This window comes from Oreochromis aureus, linkage group 12 (genome assembly GCF_013358895.1).
Source record: "Oreochromis aureus strain Israel breed Guangdong linkage group 12, ZZ_aureus, whole genome shotgun sequence".
Taxonomy (NCBI): Eukaryota; Metazoa; Chordata; class Actinopteri; order Cichliformes; family Cichlidae; genus Oreochromis; species Oreochromis aureus.
In genome coordinates, this window is record NC_052953.1 from 30177189 (window position 1) to 30200974 (window position 23786).

At 39.2% G+C, this 23786-nt stretch overlaps 1 protein-coding gene and 1 long non-coding RNA gene across 2 annotated transcripts; one reads left to right on the plus strand and one right to left on the minus strand.

The window, feature by feature from the left end:
* Positions 1–1519: 1519 nt before the first annotated feature.
* LOC120443040 lies at positions 1520–6107 on the minus strand. The gene is made up of 3 exons (XR_005615089.1): positions 4196–6107; positions 2204–2328; positions 1520–2096 (listed from the first exon to the last, which is right to left on the minus strand). It is a non-coding gene; the product is annotated as an uncharacterized LOC120443040 (long non-coding RNA).
* Positions 2336–21993, plus strand: LOC116318846 (glutathione hydrolase 5 proenzyme-like). Its single transcript, XM_039620644.1, has 12 exons — positions 2336–3583; positions 6116–6243; positions 6318–6413; positions 9849–10026; positions 10115–10275; positions 10505–10651; positions 10778–10908; positions 12589–12764; positions 12932–13023; positions 14566–14672; positions 14843–14953; positions 15040–21993. Exons 1-12 carry the CDS (start codon positions 3324–3326, stop codon positions 15175–15177), a joined length of 1725 nt encoding a protein of 574 aa, XP_039476578.1. The 5' UTR covers positions 2336–3323; the 3' UTR covers positions 15178–21993.
* The last annotated feature ends 1793 nt before the right edge of the window (positions 21994–23786 follow it).

The window sequence follows — 23786 nt, forward strand, 5'->3', positions numbered from 1 at the left end:
TTTAACCATGAAGTGACTGTGAACTACAGCATGCTGAGAACTGAGTGTTGAAATCTGGAGTAATTTCAAATTATGCATATACATTGAGAGATAATAAATTATAAAATGTGGTGTAGGAACAGTTCATTACTGGTTAACTGAATGACCGCTATTGTTGTATAGAGTTATTGGATCAAGCAATTCATAAAACAAATTCAGACACTTGTATAATGCCTAGAAAACTGTGCTCCACCCCTGCATTATCCATTATTAGAGAATAATGCATGTATACATTATCCTGAACAAATATTTAAGGAAGAAAAAGTAAATAAATGCAATGAAATAAATAAAAATAAAAAGCAAAGGCAAGTATAATATGCAAAATATTTAACTAGTTATGAATGGACATAAGATTTAAAAAGTACACTTTCCCTTTGAAATGTAGTAGAAAAGAAATGAATAGAAATTTTAATTACATCAACATGGCTCTACACTTCATCCTGCAGCATCTGGTCTCCCCAGGAAACTACGCCAGGATCCTGTTTGTGGACTTCAGCTCTGCCTTCACCATCCTTCCAGACCATCTCCAAGGCAAGCTTTCCCAGATGAATGTGCCTGATCCCATCTGCCGGTGGATCACTGACTTCCTGACGGACAGGAAGCAGCATGTGAGGCTGGGAAAGAATGTCTCCGACTCCCGGACCATCAGCACCGGCTCCCCTCAGGGCTGTGTTCTTTCTCCTCTGCTCTTCTCCCTGTACACCAACTGCTGCACCTCCACCCACCAGTCTGTCAAGCTAATCAAGTTTGCATATGACACCACCGTTATTGGACTCATCTCGGACGGGGATGAGTCTGCCTACAGGAGGGAGGTTGAACGTCTGGTGTCCTGGTGCAGCCACAACAACCTGGTGCTGAATGCCCAGAAGACAGTGGAGATTATTGTGGACTTAAGGAAGCACACAGCCCCACTCTCCCCCATCATCCTGACTGACACCCTCATCACCTCTGTTGACTCATTCCGCTTCCTGGGTACCACCATCACCCAGGACCTGAAGTGGGAGCCCACCATCACCTCCGTCATAAAGAAAGCCCAGCAGAGGATGTACTTCCTGAGGCAGCTGAAGAAATTCAACCTGCCAACACGGACGATGATGCAATTCTACACCGCAATCATCGAGTCCATCCTCACCTCCTCCATCACCGTGTGGTACGCTGGAGCCACTATCAGGGACAAACAGAGACTGCAGCATGTTGTGCGCTCTGCTGAGAAGGTGATTGGCTGCAGACTCCCATCTCTGCAGGACCTGTACACCTCCAGGACACTGGGGCGTGCAGCTCGGATCAGAGCTGACCCTTCTCACCCTGGACACAGTCTGTTTGACCTGCTCCCCACAGGCAGGAGGCTCCGGTCCATTCGCACCATAAGAACAGTTTCTTCCCCTCTGCTGTTGGACTCATGAACAATAACCATATGACTGTTCCCACCACTAACACATGACCCTACACTGTGTTCACTGCATCATTCCATGTTTGGTACTGATCACCACCTGCACTCATGTATATATCTATCTACTTAGCACTTTTAATTGTTATTTTTATGTCTATTTAAGAGTTATATGACAGTACGTTTGCACTAAGTACCGCAGCAATTTCGTGGGTTATGGGTTAGCAAAAGGCAAGGAGTCAGGCTTTACTAATTGAGACTAGTTCAACAATCCAGCAAAGACCAAAGGTTAACCACTACCTTAACTAGTGATGGTAATGAGGTACAGGAACAGGTGCACAGATTACTTTGGGGGGTGAAGTCTCATCAGATTACCTTGAAAAATTGACATGTAGAATTATCTGCCAGGCCGTAATTACTGAAAGAGGTGTTTGTTTTGAGGAAGGCAAAGTTGGAAGAACACATTCATGATTTGATTTCCACTGAAATCATTATTTCTAACTCCGACATTGTCAGCATTTCCTGCTCATTTGCTAAATTTCCTATACAGACAAACTTCATATCTGATCCCAAACATTTGACCAGTAATATCTATATATCTCTTTCTATCTCTATATCTTTAGATAGAGATAGAAACATGTGTTTAGTGACTACTTTATCCAGTAGAAACCTGAGAAAAAAGAGGAGGAAGAAGATGAACCATCATGGAAGGACAGGCCCCTGCACTTCATGTACCACAGGCAGATAGGAGATGTGGCTGAAATTCAGAAAACTTACCAATGGCTGTACAAAGCTGGTAAGAATGCAGTCCTAGGAACAGTGACGATAGTACGCAGGACCCTCAAGTCTCACATCCTTGATGCTATCCACTCTTTAAGTAGAATTTGAGTAAACCAGTTGTCCTATTATCAGATACATGTATATTTGTGAACACTATGCATCATATATTGTTACTTATTTGAATTATTTATACAACACATATAGATATAATATGTTCTGAAAGAAAAAGAGAACATTTTAAAATACAAACACTCTGAATACAGTTAACTCAGACATTTCAGTTTCAACAAATGCTTTCACAGGTTGTGTTGACAAATTTGTCCAAATCTGAAGCTAACAAAATACATTTAAGCTAAAGATAGTTCACATATATGGGGCGCCCTATACACATAGGTTTCAATTTAAATACAAAATATTGTTTCAGTTTTTATTTTTCCTTAAGTTTAGTTTTACATTTCAGTTAACTGGATTTTTCACACTTGAGTTTTTAGTTCAGTTTTAGATCACTATAAATAATTCATATTTAAGCAGCTCTGACAGGCACCCGAACATTCAGCCGCACTTGATATTAGTCCAACTGAAGATCATAATTTGCTGTAGTAACGTGTCTGCCCTCATTCCGCTCCAAAGACGGATTTACACAGATCTCGGTCAGACCAACATCACTGACGAGAGACGAAAAGTCACCATCTTGATGCAAAGTGCTTTATGGTTTAGGCGAGGAAGATCAGCGCGAGGTTCATGAACATCGCATAGAGAACAGTAAGTCGATAAAGCAGCGATAAGGGCCATCGATGCTACATCTTTTTTCAGTGGGAAAACGATGTCCACGCTATTCCTGGTGGTATCACACACAAGGAGGAAAACAATGAGTTCCACCAAGTGTCTTGCAGAGATGAGAAGAAAAAAAAACACTCTCTGTGTGGCTTCCGCAGCGTTAAACGTCGCAGCAGCTACCTCTGCTTACCACAAACACGTCTTCGCTACGCTGCGCCTATCAGTACCCACACAGCGGCTATGTGTGCGCCATATGTCGCTGTGCTATCTGGGGAATCAAGAAGCTGTAAACTTTCAGAGGAAGTGAACTACCGAAGGTTAGGCAGAGAAGAAAGCAGCGATGCCTGAGTCAAACGAGGAAGTTAAGATTCCTATTTGCTGCTGCGAAAAATCCGTATCCGTAAAGTGTGTACAGAGAATTCTATGTGTTCAGTGTGTTCTGTGTTTTCTGTGTGTTCTGTGTTTTCTGTGTGTTCTAGTTTGTGCTGTTCTTATATGTAAAGCATGTTGTCGGTCGGACAAGAACCCTAGTCCTCCTGATTGCACTTTCTCAAACGCTGCAGTGGCCGCAGACTCCGGGAAATGTTCAGAGATTGGACGGTGAGTAACATTTTAAACTTCTGACACAATTTTTGTTTTTCACATTACACATAATATTATGCACTGTTCCAAATACAAACTTTAGCGCTAAAACATCTTTGAGAACTGTGTAACCTACGTCTCATCATGGAGTGTGCGGTTGTTGTTTTTTTTCTTCTCTATATCTTTTTACAAGACAACTACTCAGAACTTCTCGTTCTTTACGAAACCAATATGCCATTTCATAAAAGGCAAAATTCAGTCCGATCTGCATAATACAGATCAATGCAGAATCTTCACGCCATTTCCCTATTTACGAGACATTCTACCGTAAATAAAACGCTAATGTAATGAATTTAAAAAAGAAATAAAACAAACACTTGTTAGTCGCTTTTTTTCGTTAAGAAATGTGTTATTCTTTAGGTTCTCACATTCTCAACTTACATTTAAAAATTACGTCCTGACAAACGGATTGTCCACAGCAAAATCTGCATTAGCCTCATAGGTCATGTCAGAAGATAATTATGTTTTGATCAGTTACATGAAATGTATTCTTTATATTTATCAGTGAAGCATATTTCTACATGACTTTTCACCTAGTAACTTGTGTGCTGAAGTTAAGCAGATACTAACCGCATCCTGTTGTTCTGAACATTTAGATGTAGAAGAAGACCAAGCTCCGCTCTTTTACGACAACATACAGATATAGAAAAGGGGAAGTCCCGCTACTGGCGTGATGTTGTTATCTATGTAACACACACACACATACACACACACACACAGAATATCTTGTACAAATAAAGAACGCAGACGGTGACAAAGTGCGAGTTCACGAGTGTCTCCTGTGCGAGCGCTCTGTGACCGTCCTCGCGAGCAAAAGAACTGCAGTGTTTGTGTGTTTTCTAACTCAGATGTCTCAGCTGAAGAACGGCAGGGTGATTTAAAGAAATCCCCTGTCAGGTCATATATGTCAAAAATAAATCTTTTTATACCCACTTGCCGCTATTGTTTTACTCGTCTCTCTTCCTGCTACCTCTCTCTCTCTCTCTCTCTGTGTGTGTGTGTGTGTGTGTGGGGATCCCATCGTCCACTTCAAAGATCCGGATCTAAGACCTGTTTTGTGCATACTGGGAATAATAGCCCAGTATCATGGTAAAGCACGTAATAGATGTGCTGGTCCAACATGTGGCTATCACGCTTTGGTTTTGTTTTTGTTTTTTTTAAAAAAACACTTTATTTAAAGTATACAAAATTACATACATATTAAAATTTACATACACATCACGCTTTGCCTCTCCTAAGCATTACATTTAAACGCATACTTAAGTTGCAGTACAACATTGATATTGTATTTCAAGCCAACATGAAAACAAATGTTTAAGGAGATATTACCAAAACCTTCACATATAAATGCATATCAGCACCTACCTGGTGTAGGAGCCTGGAATGTAATTCATACTTTCCTTAGTAAGTAGGGACTTGTTTAAGTCACAGTTCTAGTATCAAGTCTTCCCAGTCCCCTAAAGAATATCAGCTTACATTCAATATTTTCTGATTCTTTCATTTATTTTTTAATTACTCAGCTTTTTCTCGTGTAGGGTTCAATTCAGTTCATTTAAACCTTGTAATCTGCCGTCTTATTTTACCTCTTTTTGCTACAACTTTCAATATTTTTCTTAGTTTATTTGTTTGAAACAGTATGTAACCATTTTACTCGCACTTTTTTAATTTGTAAACACAATGCTATTGTCTTTTCTGCAACTTTGGATACAAACTTTAACTTCCCCACTAATGTACAAATATTTGGATCAAAATAAAGTTGGTCCTCCTTATTCACCTAAATTCAGTGCAGTTACCAAAACCTAACACAGGATTAAATCCACAGAGCACTGCTTTCACTTTTAAACTGTTGTTTAAATTTCTTTTCTACTTAAACTGAGCACTTTGAGTGCCCTCAGCTTTGCGATCAGCTTCATCTGTCCAGCATCCAACCCTATGCAAAAAATCTTGATGTGATATTTGACATATTTAACTTAGTGGTTAAATATTGAACTGAGGCCTTTTCTTTCCATGAAAGATGGTGAAATTGTAATTCATGCTCTCATTTCCTGCCAGTTAGACGATTGTAACTGACTTTACACTGGTCTCAGTCAGTCCTCTCTGCCCTGTCTCCAGCTTGTCCACAGTCCTGCTAGGCTCCTCACAGATACCTGAAAAAGTGGTTGTATAGATTTCAAGATCCTCCTGTTTGTCTGCAAATGATCAGGTTAATTTAATTGTGGGACATGATTGAGAATAAAGTTCAATGAAGTGTGCATCCTTAGCACATGCAATAAAAAAAAGGCAACACATTGTTGTGTTATTCAGTCGAGGCAATTTAATTGGCATTACAATTGTAACCCTTGTGGTGTCCTCGGATCAAAAATGGTCCCTAGGTGAATGGCAAACAAGCATATGGGAATCCCGAGGACACCACTAAAATTAAATTATATTGTGCGCCTCTAACACACATGATAACAATAACACTAGAGTGATAACGATGAACTGTTTCAGGGACATTCTTCAGAAAGGTGGCTCTGCAGTAGATGCTGCCATTGCTGCGCTGCTGTGCACCTCCATCATCAACCCACAGAGTGCGGGGATCGGAGGCGGGGTCATATTCACTGTGATGGACAGCTCTGGTAACAAGACATCCTCCCTCCTCTTTGCTCAGCCCTGCTGGGGAATAACATAATAATATGTCATCTTTTCAAAGGCAAAGTGAAAATCATCACCTCCAGAGAGACTGTCCCCAGTAGCGTGAACTCTGACCTGCTTAAGTCATGTCATAACAGCACAGAGTGGACGCAAGGTGGGCTGTTTTTCTGGCATAATGCTAATATTTCTAATGTTTTAGTCTAATCTGCTCTTGGACTCACATTTATGCCACACCTAATTTGATCTGTACAGGTGACTGCTAATGCACACTGTGAGTCATTCCTCATTCCTCAAGAAAGCAAAACTAGGATATTATAAAAGAAAAGAAAAAAGAGATAAAGCAAACCACTACAGAGGGTTTGACCGTTGGCAGTTATTAAAGACAATGAGTTGGTGTCATATATGACACTATCAGAATAATCTAGCATAAATTAACACCATGAAACACATGCTCCCTAGTTTCAGAGACAGCCAGAGAGATTGAAGTAGTCAGGTCTTTCTCCAAACTGGTCTTAACAGGTCTTTCTCCAAATCATGCACAAGATGTAAACACAAAAGTTTTAAAGGTGTAGTCAGTTATCTGTAGAGTTATTTTTTAAATTCTGCACCTTAGTCTGTAAGACAAACTCAAGACACCTTATCACCTGAGATAGGGCTCTGGTCACCAAAGAAGCGAAGGAAAGAGACAGCATGACAGGAACCTTTTTAAAATGTCATCCTCCGCCTCACCTCTAACCTCATCTCCTGAACTACAGTCAGGACCCTAACATGCTAAGGAGTGCATAAACATTATTATTATTTAGTTACTGTAAGGAGACTGGACAATCAGCGCTTCCAACTCCAGGCAGTCAACAACAAACCAGCTAAACATCAACAGCTGGTTATAAGCTAACATTAAAGCAGGCTTGAGTTTCCTATTTATGGGAGTTCAGGATATCTTAAACAACTCGCCTCAGTATCGTTATTGCATGGACACAAGCTTCACTGACACACACACACACACACACACACACACACACTTAAACTAGGACAAAACAATTGGACAAAAGAACAAAACACTAAAACACAAGACAAGACAGGACCCTCAGATGAGACAGAGACAGACTGGACACAAAGGAAACATCATCAAACTCAAAATACAAGAAAATAGTTTACTCAGGAACAAAAACATAAATTATCGTATACCTCTTCAAAGAAATAATTAGCAAATCCAGATAAATTCAAATAACCCACATTTTTATTTGCCAAAGGATTCTAGCTGCTCCACAGTCCTGGGTCCTTTTTGTCATATCTTTCATTTCATGATGGACCCAATGTGTTTTTTTCTTCTTGGTCACAGGTTTGAACTGCATGCAGGCCATTTTCAGACCCAGGTACTTCTACTGTGAAGAGATGCTATTGTAATAGTTGCAGTATGAGGTTTAGCGTGGTCTTGCTGAAATAGATGTCAACTCGATCGGAGCATAAGTTGCTCTAAGACCTGTGTACACCTTTCATCACTGATGGTGCATTGCCAGATGTGCAAGCAGCCAATTCCATAGGCAGTAATATAATCACCTTCAAACGTTTTGAATTGAGTGATGATAACAAGCTGCAAAAACAGCAGCACTTAACAATGTTAAAGCCCTTTACTGTTTAGCCCACAGGATGCAGGATCCACATTTTCAAAAAAACTAAAAAAATGTAATTTGTCTGACGTTAGAACAGTTTTCCACTTTGCCTCAGTCCTTTTTAAATGAGCTTTGGCCCAGAGAAGACAGCTGCATTTCTGGATCATGTTCATGTATGACTTTCTTTTTTGCATGATAGAGAATTTAAATTTGTGGCTGGCACACTGAAGCATAAAAAACTAAGTACATGCTTACTGTTGTGGCTCAGGGGGTGTTATGATTAAAATGCAACAGCGCCACCCAGGGAAAATTCACCCCTAGGAAATATAAAGAGAGTGTGTTTTCAGACTAAACAAAAGAAATACATGGTTTGAAGAGACATTACTGAGGCAAACTGGTTCCAGTATTAAAATGCCTTTATTAAATACATTTGTTAAAAGACAAAAAAGGATTAATAAGCAATTGCAGCCCAGAGCACAATGAAAGTTGACTGTGGCACGGCCTCAATGGTGTCCTAAAGTGTCCTATTATATTACATTTCCACCAAATTATGTGTGTGTGTTTTAACAACAAAGAGAAATATAACATTAATGATTTCTAAACTCAAAATAACCCTTAACCACACAGCTTTTTACGTACTTTAGAATTTAGTTTGTGCAATACTACAAATTTTGGTATCGTGCCGATACTATGTAAATTAAGAGCATTTTTGAGGGCTTAAGTAGGGGAGAGCAATGTGTCATGATTTTTGAGCTGAATCACTGCACATTTGCCAAATTCAACCTGTCCAGGCTGTACCCTGCTTCTCACCCTAAGAGAGCTGGGATAGGCTCCAGCTGCCCTGCAACCCTGAAAAAGGATAAGCGCCAAAGAATGGATGGATCGATCGATTTGATACTGATATCAGTGATGGTATTTATACTATCAATATTTGGATTGATCTGTCCACCTCTAATAGAATTATCAATGCGAGTCTGCAGAGAATGTCCACACATAAAGTCTTCATACAATAAAAATATAATCGTCACATTAAACAGCTTCTAAGAGAAAGATCAGTTTCTGAATGGGCTGTTCAACAATAGACAGTTTGTTAGAATGTTGTCCCATCTTTCCCATTTTCTGGTCTCCAGATAATATAAATTCAACCCCAGGACGAATCTTAAATTTCCTCACAAGCCCATCTTTATCAGTCATTGTTTCTGCTTTGGCTAATCTCCACTCGTTCCCTGTCAGATTATCTGTCTGTGGAGGTGAAGCTGGAAATGTTGTGAGATCCTAAAGTGGGGCCAGACACACAGGCTGCTGTGGATGCACATGTCCCTGTCTCTTATGTTCCGGTCAGCAGAGTACAAATGACCTTCCTACATTACTTCCTGATCATCTATAGTGTTTTGACTTTGAAGGGAAGCTGTGGATCCATATATAGAATCAGCATAGTCTCTGTTAAGAAGCGTCTTTTGAGTATGGGATGGAGCACAGTAAGAACTGGGAGTATTTCATGGAGTTCACTTGTGGCAGATATAAAAAATTAAAAAAAATAGAAATTAGTATATGTGTGAGAAAGATGGATCACGAAAAGAAAGGGGGCTACAGACACCATTTATTTATGGGGCCAAGAGTTCTGTGCTACACTCCTGCACACAGGCTGCATAAATAGTAAGAAAAGTAAATATAAGATATGCTAAATGCTTCTTTAAGCCAGAAATCGTGTAAATATGTAAATATAGTAAAATAATCTAAAAATAACTGTAGTATGCTAAATGTTATCTCTAACATAATCAGTTACAAACACACACATTTAAAAATTACAGTGTTTCCCTCTGAAATGGAGCAGAATAGAATAGAGTATTTCCAAAGCACCAATTTATAACAAATATCATCTCAGATCATTAAAGGTCAGGACCTTACAGTTTACTCAAAACACGAGCAAATGTATGTGTGACTTTCCAGCACTGACTATCCATTATCTATCTGACCAGGTAACAAATGGATTGGGGTTCCTGGGGAAATTCGAGGTTATGAAGCGGCACACCGACTTTATGGGAAGTTGAATTGGACCGACCTCTTTCAGCCAACCATCAAATTAGCCAGAGAAGGATTCCCTATTCCTTATGTCCAAGGTCAACACATCCCACGCATTAATAACACGTCAATAAGGTATGAAATACACCCACAATGTGATTTCAAAAATATGAAGACCAAACAATGAATGTTTTAGCTTTATTTCACTGTCTTTGTCTTTTAGGGAGCTATATTTAGATAAAAATGGGAACCTGCTTAAGACTGGTGATATTGTGAAATTTGAGAAACTGGCTGACACTTTGGAGATGATCGCAAACGAGGGACCAGACGTGTTTTACAAAGGAACAATAGCAAAGAATTTAACCAGTGACATACAGAACGAAGGTATTATCAGACGGGATTCATCCTGCTCTCTTTCCTGAACATTTTCTATGTTTGCCAGGCACAATGATCTAATTACAAATTAGAAAATCGATTCGTTCTGTAAAAATCTATCATGATCCCTCACAGGCTACACTGTGATCTGTCTGGATCCATTCAAAGTCTTGATTATGAGATGTGTTGTGTTCATTTTTTTTTCAACAGAATCATTTGTTTTAATGTTTTTGCTCAGGAGGAACACTCACACTGGAGGACTTGGCATCGTATGAAGCTAAAGTGACTGATGCATGGAATATTTCTTTGGGAGAGTACCAGATGTACTTCCCTCCGCCCCCTTCAGGAGGAGCCATCCTCAGCTTCATCCTCAACGTCATGAAAGGTTTGTTGCTTATTGCGTGTAGAGTTTGTTTCATATAAGAAAATGATCCTTATCAATCGTTACAAATGTGATACACTAAGAATCAATGTTTTAAATGAAATAAATAACAATTATTTATATTTTCAGGATACAAAATGAATTCAGAACCTAAGACGACTGATGAAAAGATTTTGTTTTATCACCGTTATATTGAAGCTTTAAAATTTGCCAATGAATTAAAGACAAATATCAGAGATCCAAAGTTCAGCTCAGATGAAGTAAGTATTTCAAAATCCTACAGATTTGCACCTGCTTTGTTGCATATAGTATGATTCTATATAAGTGACTAAATAGTGCAAAATATTTAAAAGGGATGCCCTGGTTTCAATAGGAGAATAATATTCGCATTGTTTGAAATGTACTTATAATTGTAAATAGGGATGGGTATCGTTTAGGTTTTATCCGATACCGGTGCCAAACTGGTACTTTTGAAACGGTGCCGGTGCTTAAACGGTGCTCGAACCGGTGCTTAAAGAATGGGGAACACAAAATTGGTCCAAAAACCTCTCATGTTCAGCTGTTTTTTTGTAAAAAGATAACAATGTAAGCCTTTTCTTCAGCTATAGGGCATATATGGTATCACTTTTGGCTGGAAGCAGTGCTTAAACAATGGAAAAAACACAAAATTGGTCCAAAAACCTCTCATGTTTAACTGTTTTCCACTTTTTCTTTGGTCATTTTAGCCTTTTTGGCCAGGGTGAAGGGAGTATCTGCCATCAAACAAGAAGACAGCCGCATGTAACTACGACGGTGTTTGCTAGTTCACCTTACATGCATTAATGTAATAATGTGGTTAGCCTACTCAACGTAAATTACACACAAACAACATTAAGCTACTCACGCAGAGAAGACAGAAGTACAGCCAGACTTTTGACCGCTTGGCCTGGGGCATTTTTAATCTGTAGCTCTGCTCTAAAAGAACGTACGTACCTGGGCCCGCCTACTGTCCTCGGAAACGTAAAATGATTGGCTAGAATTGGCTCAGGAAAAAAAAAAAAAAAAAAAAGCACCTAAATAAAGCACCGAAATGTGCGCTGCTTTTCGGTCTGGTTACTACCGTTTATGTCAGAACCGGTGCAATCATGGCACCAGACACCGGTACCCATCCCTAATTGTAAATGTACCCATTTACTTGATAATTATCATAATATTTGAAAAATATAGCTAGAAAGAGAGCTAACTTCACTTAGATTCAATCAAGTTTTTAACACTAGTTACTTCTACTTGCCACCTCTGCCTCCAGGCCCCTGCGTGTTACTAAAATAGGGGGGATATGATAAAATTAATGAGCCTCTGCTCTGCCTGAACCCACAGTACCTGGCTGCTACTTACAATTAAAGTTTTTATAGAAGCACTAAGGGTGTAGAGAACCAGTAGAGTGTTGTAAAAATTTCTTTGAGTCTCAGCTTTTCCAGTAACTCTGGATTTTCATTTCAGCATCATTCTGAGCAGTGATGTAACTTTTGATAGATAGATAGATAGATAGAAGTTTTAAAAGGACATAAACCTAAATTGGCTTAATATTTGTCTCTAAGTAATTTAGTATGTATTCTTCTTCTTCTTCTTATTATTATTTTAGTATTTAAAAATAAGTATAATTTTGTGTAATGTGATGTTTTCCGATGCTCTGTAGTTCACACAGACGACAAAGAATTTCAGAGAATATATGTTAGCCAGTCACATGTTGAGCTTGATCACTAACCAATATTATAACCTCTAGTATGTATTCATTCATTCATTCATTCATTCATCTTGCATCAGTGATGCATCAATGATCAAAATTCTGTTAACATTTGGCTATAATTTGTTAATTTTCTTGACAGCAATGTATTTTCTGTAATGTGCTTATTTATTTAGTTTTATTAATTCATTTTATTAATTCTCTGTATTTCACACAGATGGCAAAGATTCTGACAGAGGATAGTTTTGCAGACAGCAAACGAAGCGAGATCAGCAGCAACAAGACTCGTGATCCTGGCATCAACTTGTATCCGGACAGCATCGGCACCACACATGTATCTGTAGTGGCTGCAGATGGATCTGCTGTGTCTGTCACCAGCAGCATCAACGACGAGTCAGTACTTGCATCATTCTGTTTCACTGCTAGAAACCAGCTATCAGACATTTTTCTTTCTTGAAACTGAAGATTTAAGATATTATTGAGAAACTTATTTTTAGACTATTTCTATACTACAAAGAGTGTCTTGGTGTTGTAGTTAATTTAATTTTTTTATTTTTAAGATTTGGCTCCAAGGTCCTCTCTCCAAGCACTGGGATCATTCTCAACAACCAGCTGTCTGACTTCTGTGGTAGAGCTAATAGCTTCTCTCCTGGTAAGAGATCAGTAGGATGCTTTTTACATTTATTATTTGTGAAATACAAGTAATCAGACGAGGAAGGCGGATTATTTCATAACTAATACCACAAAGAGTTAAATTTTTTTCCTGAAATTATTTTCCTGACAGGACATATTTCTTTAAGTAACTTCTAATAATGGCAAAATAGTACCATTCAGGAAATGAGAGGAGAAAATGGCATTTCATAATCCATTGTGACGCATCATGTTTTGTTGATCATTTCCATGATCAACAAAACTGCCAAACTGAAGCACATCATGTGAATTTGGAATAAAATTGCATTTCTGTTACATTCTGTTTAATACCATAGCCTGCTAAAATGTTTTGAATGTTGAAGAACAGGCACAGTTGAACACACTGCTGTAATAAAATCTGTTTCCATGTGAACGTGTTGTTGTGTGAAGTTTTTCCTTCACACTGTCACCAAGTACTTCCTCATTAGGGGCTCGTGTTATTGTTGGGGTTTTCTCTCTATTGAAGTGGTTTAACCTTATATTATAAATGTACTGTTGTGATTTGACGGTATATGGATATTTCTATTCATTTAAATATATACATAGGACAGCACACTGGCACGGTGTTGCCTTATAGCAAGAAGGCCCTGAGTTTGATCCCACTGGTGTGGAGCTTGCATGTTCTCCCCATGTTTGTGTGGGTTCTCTCTGGGTACTGCGGCTTCCTCCCACAGTCCAAAGACATGCCGTTAGTAGGGTTAGGCTAATTGGTGACTCTTGCCCATAGGTGTGAATGCGAGTGTCTCTCTGTGTTAGCTCTGCATCAGGCTAGCGACCTGACCTCGGTTTACCCTGCCTCTTGCCCTATGATAGCTAGGATTGGCTCCACCACCCCTGCAACCCTGAGAAGGATAAGCTGAAGATAATCGATGGATGAATCTATATATAGATCTATAATATTGAAGTTCCATAGAGGTTCTGTATAATTCAGTTTGGACATAGCATCATTCAAAAATTAATCTAACACACTGACAGAGTCTCAGTATTAGCTGCACTTTGACAGACATTTCACTTTAGTTTGATACAGATTCAGTAGAGACAATTCAGTTGTTGTGTGTGCACTTTCATCATTTCTTGATAAGCATGGGCGGATGCGATTCTAAATTTGTTTGTAGAGCACAGGTGTCAAACTCCAGGCTTTGAGGGCCGGTGTCCTGCAGATTTTAGATGTCCTTGATCCAACACAGCTGATTTAAATGGCTAAATTACCTCCTCAACATGTCTTGGAGTTCTCCAGAAGCCTGGTAATGAACTAATCATTTGATTCAGGTGTGTTCACCCAGAGTCTTATCTAAAACCTGCAGGACACCGGCCCTCGAGGCCTGGAGTTTGACACCCCTGTTGTAGAGTATAAAAAAATTCAGGTATGAAAATACTGCATGAAAATACGGTCACTGATTCATGTATGAAACATTTGTATGAATGATTTATGCACAAATATGTGTGTACAGACTGATTTCTGCTTTCTAGTTTTGTCATTCAAGGTCTTTGTTGTATTTCTCAGGGGAGCGGCCTCCCTCCAATATGGCCCCATCTGTGCTGAAGTCTCTGTCGAAGACGCTGGTGATTGGAGGGTCTGGTTCTGAAATGATTCCACCGGCAGTGGCCTCGGTATGTATGCATGGTAAACACAAAAGTGCCATTACATATTAAATAAAATAAATTGATGCCGACTGATGCCCGTCTTTGCTGTTTAAGCTTGCATCATAGTAACAAGATTCTTCACCCTAATTTATCCTGTAATCATCACTTTCTCATCTCATCGTTTTTTTCTTGTCAAGGCGCTCATGAACCACCTTTGGTTTGGAAAGAGTCTTAAGGAGGCAATTGATACTCTGGTTGTTCTTGTAGACTCTAAAAGTGAAGTAAAACTTGAATCCAAGCTTGAAAAGGTAATATTTTCAGTTTATTTAAATGAAACATTAATAACTTCTATTTCTCTTCTTCCATCTGAGTCTTTCTCCTCTTTGCCCTGCAGGATGTAGTTGATGGTCTTGAAGCTCTGGGACATAAAGTATCAAAATTCTACAACGCAGTTAACGCTGTGGAAAAGGCGTGCAGCTGTATCTCTGCATGGTCTGATGAAAGGAAAAAAGGCAAAGCAGCTGGTTACTGAGACCAAGAGTCGGTGATGTTAGTTATACAGCATGGTCTTAAGGTTATGGACACTGCTGTAGCTACAACACTGGTAAATCTATATTTGTCTGTTAACTGATAGTACATACATGCTTTACTCATGTGTCTAAAAAGTTCGTGATATTGAAAACATAATGCAACAATCAGATCATTTACATCCCAAATTTCATGCAAAATTGTGCAAAGATAGCAATGTAAAAACTAGACGTTTCTTTTTTTTCTTTTTTTGGGGGCGGATTGCTGTTGATATCCGCCTCAAATTTTTTACAATCAATATGACCTTTTAAATATTTGTTCATTTTGGGTTTTGACTAAACAAGGAAACAGCTTTCAGGTCGAAATGTGAAGCCCATGCCTATGTTTCTTCGACCTGCATTCTTTCTAAACAGCAGGCCAGCAGGTTGAGACTGACTGCAAAAGTTTTGGTTATAGTAAACAATTCATATTTTCAGGTCTCATCAAATTCATGTTTACTTTGTAAATTTTAAAGTAAGGTACACTTTAGGGCAGACCTAAGTTATCTATCAATTGATTTGTAGTCCCCCCCCCCTCCAAAAAAAAGTAAAAAACTAAAAGCAAGCCGAAATGTTCAGTTTAAGGCTTCACAAATGGAACTTTACAAACTAGTGGGAAAAGTCTGTGTCTATGTCCATCTTTTATATACAGCATATGTGAAACTCAAAATCACAACTGTAGGACAGGAGTACACCTAACACCGGTGTAGTTACTGTTACAGGCATGTCAGCATCAACAAAGCTAGATCTCACAGACTGTTAGAGCTAAATAGAAAGGTCGGGTCAGTTTTTTATATGAATATTAGAAGCCGCATTTAAATGCTTTTTATTATTATGTTTTTATATTTAGTTTGCATATTAAGATTTTCTGCTTCATTAGTTCATCCTGCTGTTGTTTTGCTGTTATAAAGTGTGGGTAATTCTGCTGATGTGCTCATGGTAAAAGTTAATCTCACAAGTAGTTTGTGAGGCAACAGTTTTCTTTTCACCTCGGTATCTGTCTGAGCTCCTCTGTTTATGCTCCTGAAAAAAACATGAGGTCCAGTTCAAGATTAATGCTATCTATCCCTCGGGCTAAACTCAAATCTCGTGGTGATAGAGCCTTCTCTGTGGCAGGTCCCAGACTTTGGAATAGTCTTCCCCTAAATATTAGATCTGCACAAACACTTGATCAATTTAAATCGCTTCTAAAGACACATTTTTATGGCCTGGCTTTTAACACATTATAACCCAAGCATTTTGGTCTTATTTAATAGTATTAGTTATTGTTTTAACTCTTTCAAGATATATTTATTGACCAATTCACATGTTTATATGACAGTGGAATTTACAGCATCAGATAGTTGCTCTGCTTTTGTACATTAACATCACATAGCATAACAAAATGTAACAAAACATAACATGGTACAATACGCTCCCACACGCCCACAACCCCGGTCCCAGATGTCCAGCTAGCTTATCCTAATGAGAAGCCAAGAAATTATAACTGCTTGTTATAGCTGCAGAAATGTTGAGAGAGGTGCCCAAATTTTACTGAAAGAAGAGAGTCTATCACAAAATGTATATCATATTCGTTCCAGATGTAGTGTATTTGCATCTCTCTTCTTCCAATGAGTGAGAATAAGTTTCTTTGCAATAACAAAACAATAGGATATAAAACACCACTTTGCACTGTCTATTCCCACAGTATCATCAAATACGCCCTGAATAATTATTAGTGGATCAGGGTTCAACTGCACATGAAGAATTTGAGAGATTAAATCAAAGATGTCGGCCCAATATTTTTTTTTTTTTGCCTTGGGTCAAAAAACAAAACTGCGGCTTAACGTATCTTCAGCTAGGGAGCATTTCTCACAGGAGAGACCTCAGGGTATATTTTATTTAACCTTTCTCTTGAAAAGTGTAGACGATGTAAAATTTTAAACTGAATCAAGCGGTGTCTTGCATTATAGGAGCATTTATGGATATTCTACAAACCTTCTTCCCACTGAATGTCTGTGATTGTGATACTTTATTCTTCTTCCCATTTAGATTTGATAAAGGATGAGCTCACTGGGCTTATTGACATTAGATTCTGATAGGTGCGAGAGATAAATTTCTCACTAAAAGGTGAAAGTTGGAGACACTTGTCGAGACCGGAAATGTTGAAACTCTCGAAGCCCTGTACATATTTCCTGACATATTCTCTTATCTGCAGGTATCTGCAGGTATCTTAAAAAGTCTCTCCCTGGTAGCTTGTATATCTCTTGTAGCTGCTTGAAAGAGGCAAAGACACCCTCCCAGTATAGATTACTGATTGTGCAAAGTCCTACCTGTTTCCAAAGTCTAAATGTATTGTCTAGAATAGACGGTTTAAAACATGGATTCCCTACAATGGGTGCAATGGGGGATAGAGACTTCAAATTAAAGTGTAGTTTAATCTGTTTAAGAATACGTATGGTGCTATGTATTACCACATTGCCGTCATATATAGACTTATCAATTGGCAGGGGAGACAGCAGTATAGCTCCTATACAGTAAGACTTCCAGCTTCCAGCTCCAGGTGCAACCATGTGAGGGGCCTGCCGTTGTCAGCTAACCAGTATGTCATGAATTTTATATGCACAGCCCAGTAATAGAACAAGAAATTCGGAAGCGCTAACCCTCCCTCTGTGTTAGACTTGGAAAGATGTTTCCTAGCAATTCTATGTGTTTTATTGCCCCATAAAAAAGGTAAGATGAGTGAATTTAGGTTTAAAAAAAAATGTTTTAGGAAGGAACACAGGGAGATTTTGAAATAAGTACAACCACTTAGGCAAAATTATCATCTTTATAGCATTAACTCTACCAATGATGGATATAGGAATTGTATTCCAGAACTGTATACTTGACTGAAGCTCAGAAATTAAGGGAGAGAAGTTAGATTTTAATAGAGAGGAATAGCTTTTTGTAACCTGAATACCCAGATAAGTCAGCTTCTCATAAGTTACGCTGAATGGGAGGTTTTGCAGCCATGATGGGTTACTCACATGTATAGGCATTAGTTCACTTTTATTCAGATTTATCCTGTATCCAGAGAAAGACCCAAATAACTTAATTTTGTCTAATATGGCAGGAATAGTCTTTCCTGGTTGGGTGATATATAATAACACATCATCTGCATAGAGTGAGATTTTATTAGTAGTTGTATCAGTATTATAACAAAAATAGTTGGATCTTTGCGTGTGCTTTCAGCAAGGGGCTCTATTGCCAAGGCAAATATCAATGGGGAGAAGGGGCATCCCTGTTTTATCCCTCTATATAAGCCAAAGGATGGTGATAGAATCTGGTTGTAAGAACGCGAGCATGAGGATTGACATAAAGCAACTTCACCATTGAAGAACCAACATTCTCAGCATTCCTACCTTTTTTATAAATGACAGTTATAATTGCCTCTGTAAGGGTGGGAGGGAGGATTTTATCTGCTAGAGCTTGAGTAAATGTTTTATGCAGGTATGGGCACAAAATCTCACTAAATTTCTTATAAAATTCACTTGGGATGCCATCTGGGCCAGGAGCATTATTGTTCTTACTTGAAGCAATTGCCCTCTTGATTTCTTCTATTGTTATGTCTGAGGTTAAGTGTGCGAGTTCATCCTCCCTTAGGTTTGGAAAAGTGCAGCTATCCAAGAACTTTTTCATAGATTTACAATCTATATTTTGTGTAGTGTATAAATTTGGATAAAATTGAAAAAAATGATTGTTAATGTCTCTGGAGTCTGTTGAAGCCTCACCTGCATTATTTGTAATTTTATGAATTGTACCGTCTTGTTCTTGTTTTCTAAGTTGTCTTGCTAACATTTTATGTGGTTTGTCACCAAGCTCAAAGTATTTCTGCTTGGTGTACAAAAAGGCTTTACTGTTTTTTGCTGAGAGTATATTATTATATTCATATTTTAAAGACAGTATTCTCTTATGTAGCATAGTGGATAGCGTTCGGGCGTTCTCTTTAACCAAATCTTTAAATTGTTAGTCCAAGTCAAGGAGCTTAGCCCGGTTTCTCTTCCTTCTGGCTGATTCAAAAGAGATAATAGCACCCCTTAAGTAGGTCTTAAAGGCCTCCCAAAGTGTAGAAGGCTTAGTTTCTGAGTTGTCATTTACATCAAAACACAGAGAGATCTGTGTCTCCAAATATTCCTGAAAATCCTTCTCACTTAACAATAGAGGGTTAAGTCTCCATATTTTCTGCGGTCTAGTTGCATTTTGGATGTTTAAGGTTAATGTGACAGGGGAGTGATCTGAGATGACAATGTTGTGATATTTTGTGTCAATGACATATGGCATTAATTTGGCATCCAAAAGAAAGTAGTCAATTCTACTATATGAATTATGCCTAGTTGAAAAAAAAGAGTAATCCCTCCCAGCGGGGTTGGCAATTCTCCAAACAGACACATTTGAATTATCAATAAAGGTGTTAAGAAATGCACTGGAGTTGTTACTGACCTGCTTAGTTAAAGAAGATCTTTCAAGGTAGGGGTCCAACACACAGTTAAAATCCCCACCAATGATAAGGTTTGTTTGGGACATGTCTGGGATAAGTGTCATCACTTTTTTGAAGAAAGATGGACTGTCCACATTCGGGGCGTATATATTTAGTAGAGTGAGAGGTATAGAAAACAGCTCCCCGACTACAATTAAATAGCGTCCGTTTCTGTCTAATATTGTGCTTTTATGTACAAATGGAATACTCTTCTTTGTCATAATAGCTGTACCTCTCGCTTTAGCAGGGAAGGTAGAATGGTACACATTCTCAATCCACCTAATCGTATATTAGATTTATCTTTCAAATGAGTTTCCTGCGAGAAGACAATATCCGGTCCCAGTGTTTTAAGATGAGAAAGAACTTTTCCTCTTTTAACTGGATTGTTTAATCCTCGCACATTCCAACTAACGAAGGTTACATTTCTGCTGCTTTGTAAGCTTACATTATTCTGAGCAGCCGTGTCAATGAAAAGTTGGGAATGTTATTATCTGGCTCTGCAGTATTTAAAGCAACAACGTAACAGCTGGGCATGGGACCCACCGTACCCTCCCTACTAACCCCCCAAACAAACATTAGAAAAAACAGATATAAATCAGTAAACACGGGTGTGAACTCTGGCCACATATACAAGGGTAAACAAGCAGCAGCGTGAGAAAAGAGAACTACGGAAGGCACTCACAACAGGTAAAATAACAATCAAAAGGTAAAGTAAAATAAAATAAAGAACAACACATTATACTTTCCCGTACTGTTACTGCTAACCTCTGTTAACCTAGTAACTTTTACCTTCTAACTGACAGCTCGTCAAAAGTAATAAACGTTCCGTATGCACATTTAAGTGGGATATAAATGGAAAAGAAAAAACGCAATGTTATAAATAACGTCAACGTTATACATATAGATATATCCGTGCTTTTAATACATTTTAAGGTGGATGGGAGAGGTGCTTCTCCGCGTAGTCGAGGGCCTCTTTGGGATCGGTAAAAGTTTTCCTCATATCACCATGGGTCACTAACAGCTTTGCAGGGTATACCAGTCCATACCTGAACCTGGGCATCCCACGTAGCATTCCTCTGACATTTGCAAATGCAGCTCTGCGCTTGGCAACAGAGGGAGGAAAATCTGGGAAGATGTTTATTTTAAGCCCCTTACACGTCAGGTTCCTGTTCTCTGCAGCTTTCCGCAGAATGTCCTCGCGAACGTGGTAGTAGTGCAATCTTAAGATGATGGGCCGAGGAGGATCACTTTGTTTTGGACGTTGGCGATTCGCTCTATGTGCTCGATCAATAAGTGGCTTCTCCTCAAGAGATAGCGCCTCCGCCAAAAGTTGTGAAACAAACTTAGTCATCTTGGGTCCCTCTTTGCCTTCTGGTATTCCCGCGATTCTTACATTATTCCTCCTGGAGCGTGCCTCAAGATCTTCACATTTTTCATCTAACTTCTTTAACTCCGTAGACAAACGCTCCACAGTGGCCTCGAGAGTGGCGATGGTGTCAGAGTGGTTTGAGGCACAGGCCTGCAGTTCAGTCAAAGTGTTATCATGCCTGGCCACATCGCTTTTTATGTCCGAAATTGAGGCCTGGATGCTCTGGTTCAAGGATGATATCTCGCCTCTTATGGTGGTAGAAATCTCTAATATGCGAGTGTCCAGTGTAGCGCACAATTCAGACTTGATGGAATTTATCTCTGAACGCAAGCTAGTTATAGTGGTTAGTAGCGCTTTATTCGACGGCTCGCATTCATCCTTTTCCAGTGCAGGCGGGGGGTCCCCACCAGGTGAGTCCGAAGAGGCTTTGAGGCCTACATCGCTCGCATCGTTCTTCTTAAGTTTGGGCTTCACCATTGTCGAGAGGCTCTAAGAAATATATCCACAGTAATCAGCACGTTATGAATTTGATGTAAAAATGCGTTTGACGTGCTTTTGAGCGTATTAAAAGATTTTTTTTTTTTGTAATTTTGACGAGCTATCCAGAGGGACGTCTTCACTCGCAGATGCCTCACTAGCGCCCCATTATTGTTTTAACTCTCATGCTGTCCTTTTATTTTTATTGTTGTACTATTGTTTTACATTGTTTTTGTTTTAATGGCATTTTCATATTGTTAAGCACTTTTTGTGCGTCATGGTCCGTCTGGAAATGTGCTATATAAATAAATTTGACCTTGAACTTTTTATAGTTGTTTTATGTGTTTTATTGATAGGAATACATAACCTGGACCTAAACTGAATATGTTTTGTTTTGAAACTGTCAACTTTGTGTACAATAAATTCTTTTCTTCAGTTTTTAATGTCTGCCTTGTTTTTATTGTTGGATTGCATCCAAATTTCCCTTATGGAAATCACAAGTCAGAAACTTTATGAAGCGGCAGACGCTTATAGAAAAGAATGCCTTGCAAAACACACAGGTCACATGATCGCAACTAAATCCAACGCTTTGGTGCGCTTCACCCCAGTTTCAACTGATGAAACAGTTTTTCAGATAATTGTCTACATAGAATCACTGTCTGATGGATTAAAAGCCTTACAACTTTCTGGGTTTGCTGTGTAGGAGGACATGTTGATAGGAGGTTGAAAAGCAAAGTATGCACAACATGGGCTACAGTTACTCCCAAATGGAAGGACCTGGTATCCATGTATGTATGGGGGCTCATCTCTGTTTATGCACCAAAGAAACCTCAAGAGTTGTTTGTCTTTGGAGAGTAGGCAAACCTGGTGAAACATTCCCCTACATCACTGTTGCTGTGTTCCCTGAAGCGCACTTCAACCGTGGAAGGACTCAAGACAGGGCCAGGCAATAGCGTCTTGTTCAGATGAAGTTCCTTGTAATGAAAGGAGCAGTTCAAGACCATTCTATTTTTGCCGTTGTGCTGGACCATGTGATGAAGTATTTACCATCTCTCTTTGCTCTTGGGAGGTAGTTGCAGTTTGGCAACAACACCACAGCTTACCAGTTTTCCAATTTCTGCATTGTTTGCAGCACCCATTGCTGAGATGTTTCTCTATACTCTTACAGTTTGGCAATATTGCTTCTTGGGTTGCTTGGAAAATTGGCATATCCTTTCTCCTCAACAAGGGTTTGGTATACCGGAGCACTCCATTCATGTTCACTTTATTTGTTTTGCCTCCAGTATCTAAAGGGCTTTCTGATCCTCCTTTGACATTGTCACCTCCTTTTCACTTTTTTATGGTAGAATGTCAACTTGCCACAGTTTTTCCACACGCCTCTGAAGCTCAACAGATAGGGGGCTGCAGGAGGCACAGTTGCAGCTCTAGCTGTGACTCAAGAATCTTTGCTGTCTTGCAGTGTCCAACCCTTGCAGCTGTCCCTCGTGGTGATTCAAAGTGCACAGGTTCTGCAGGGTTTATAAGGTGCAGCCCCAATTAGCAGCTGTGAAACTAGGCTGAAGGTTTGTAGGGGTAAATCCTCGAGATGTTTGTAGATTTCTTGAAGAAAGTAGCTGGATATGAATGTTGAGCTAAATCAAAACGCTAAGTAGTGAAGGCATGAAATATTTGCTAGTTCTCATGGAAAGGTCCTCAGGAGTGCCTGTTAATCCTAGCTGCTAAGCTGAAGATGAACGTAGCATGGTGCAGTCAGAGCCATCATGCAAGACAGCATAAGTGTTCAGTGTCATGTCTCCATGTCTCAGTAGGACTTTGATCACTTTAAGCAGAACACAGGAGAGGTCTGAAGGTTTGTCTAGTTGGAGGATTTCGGTGGCAGAGCTCACCAGGAAAGTACCTTCCTTCACACTCTTGATGTTGACCTCATGTAGGATCCAGAGATGTTTGACTTGACGTATGGTGCACACTTTCTTCACGTTGCACTGTACTGCTAGATGTGATCTTTCACATCACCAGCAATGTTGGTTTGTCTTAACCCAGTCTATGATTTGAACCTTATCAAAGGATTTGAATGTTGGGCATTGACTGAGATAATAGTCCTCTGTATTGCAGTATGGACAATAGGCTTTCAGTGGGCCTTTCTTGCTCTGAGCAGACGATTTGCAGTTCAGTAGACTGCTTTGCCAGCAGATTCTCTGTGCAATGGAGTATAGTGGCTGTGCGTGTTACTG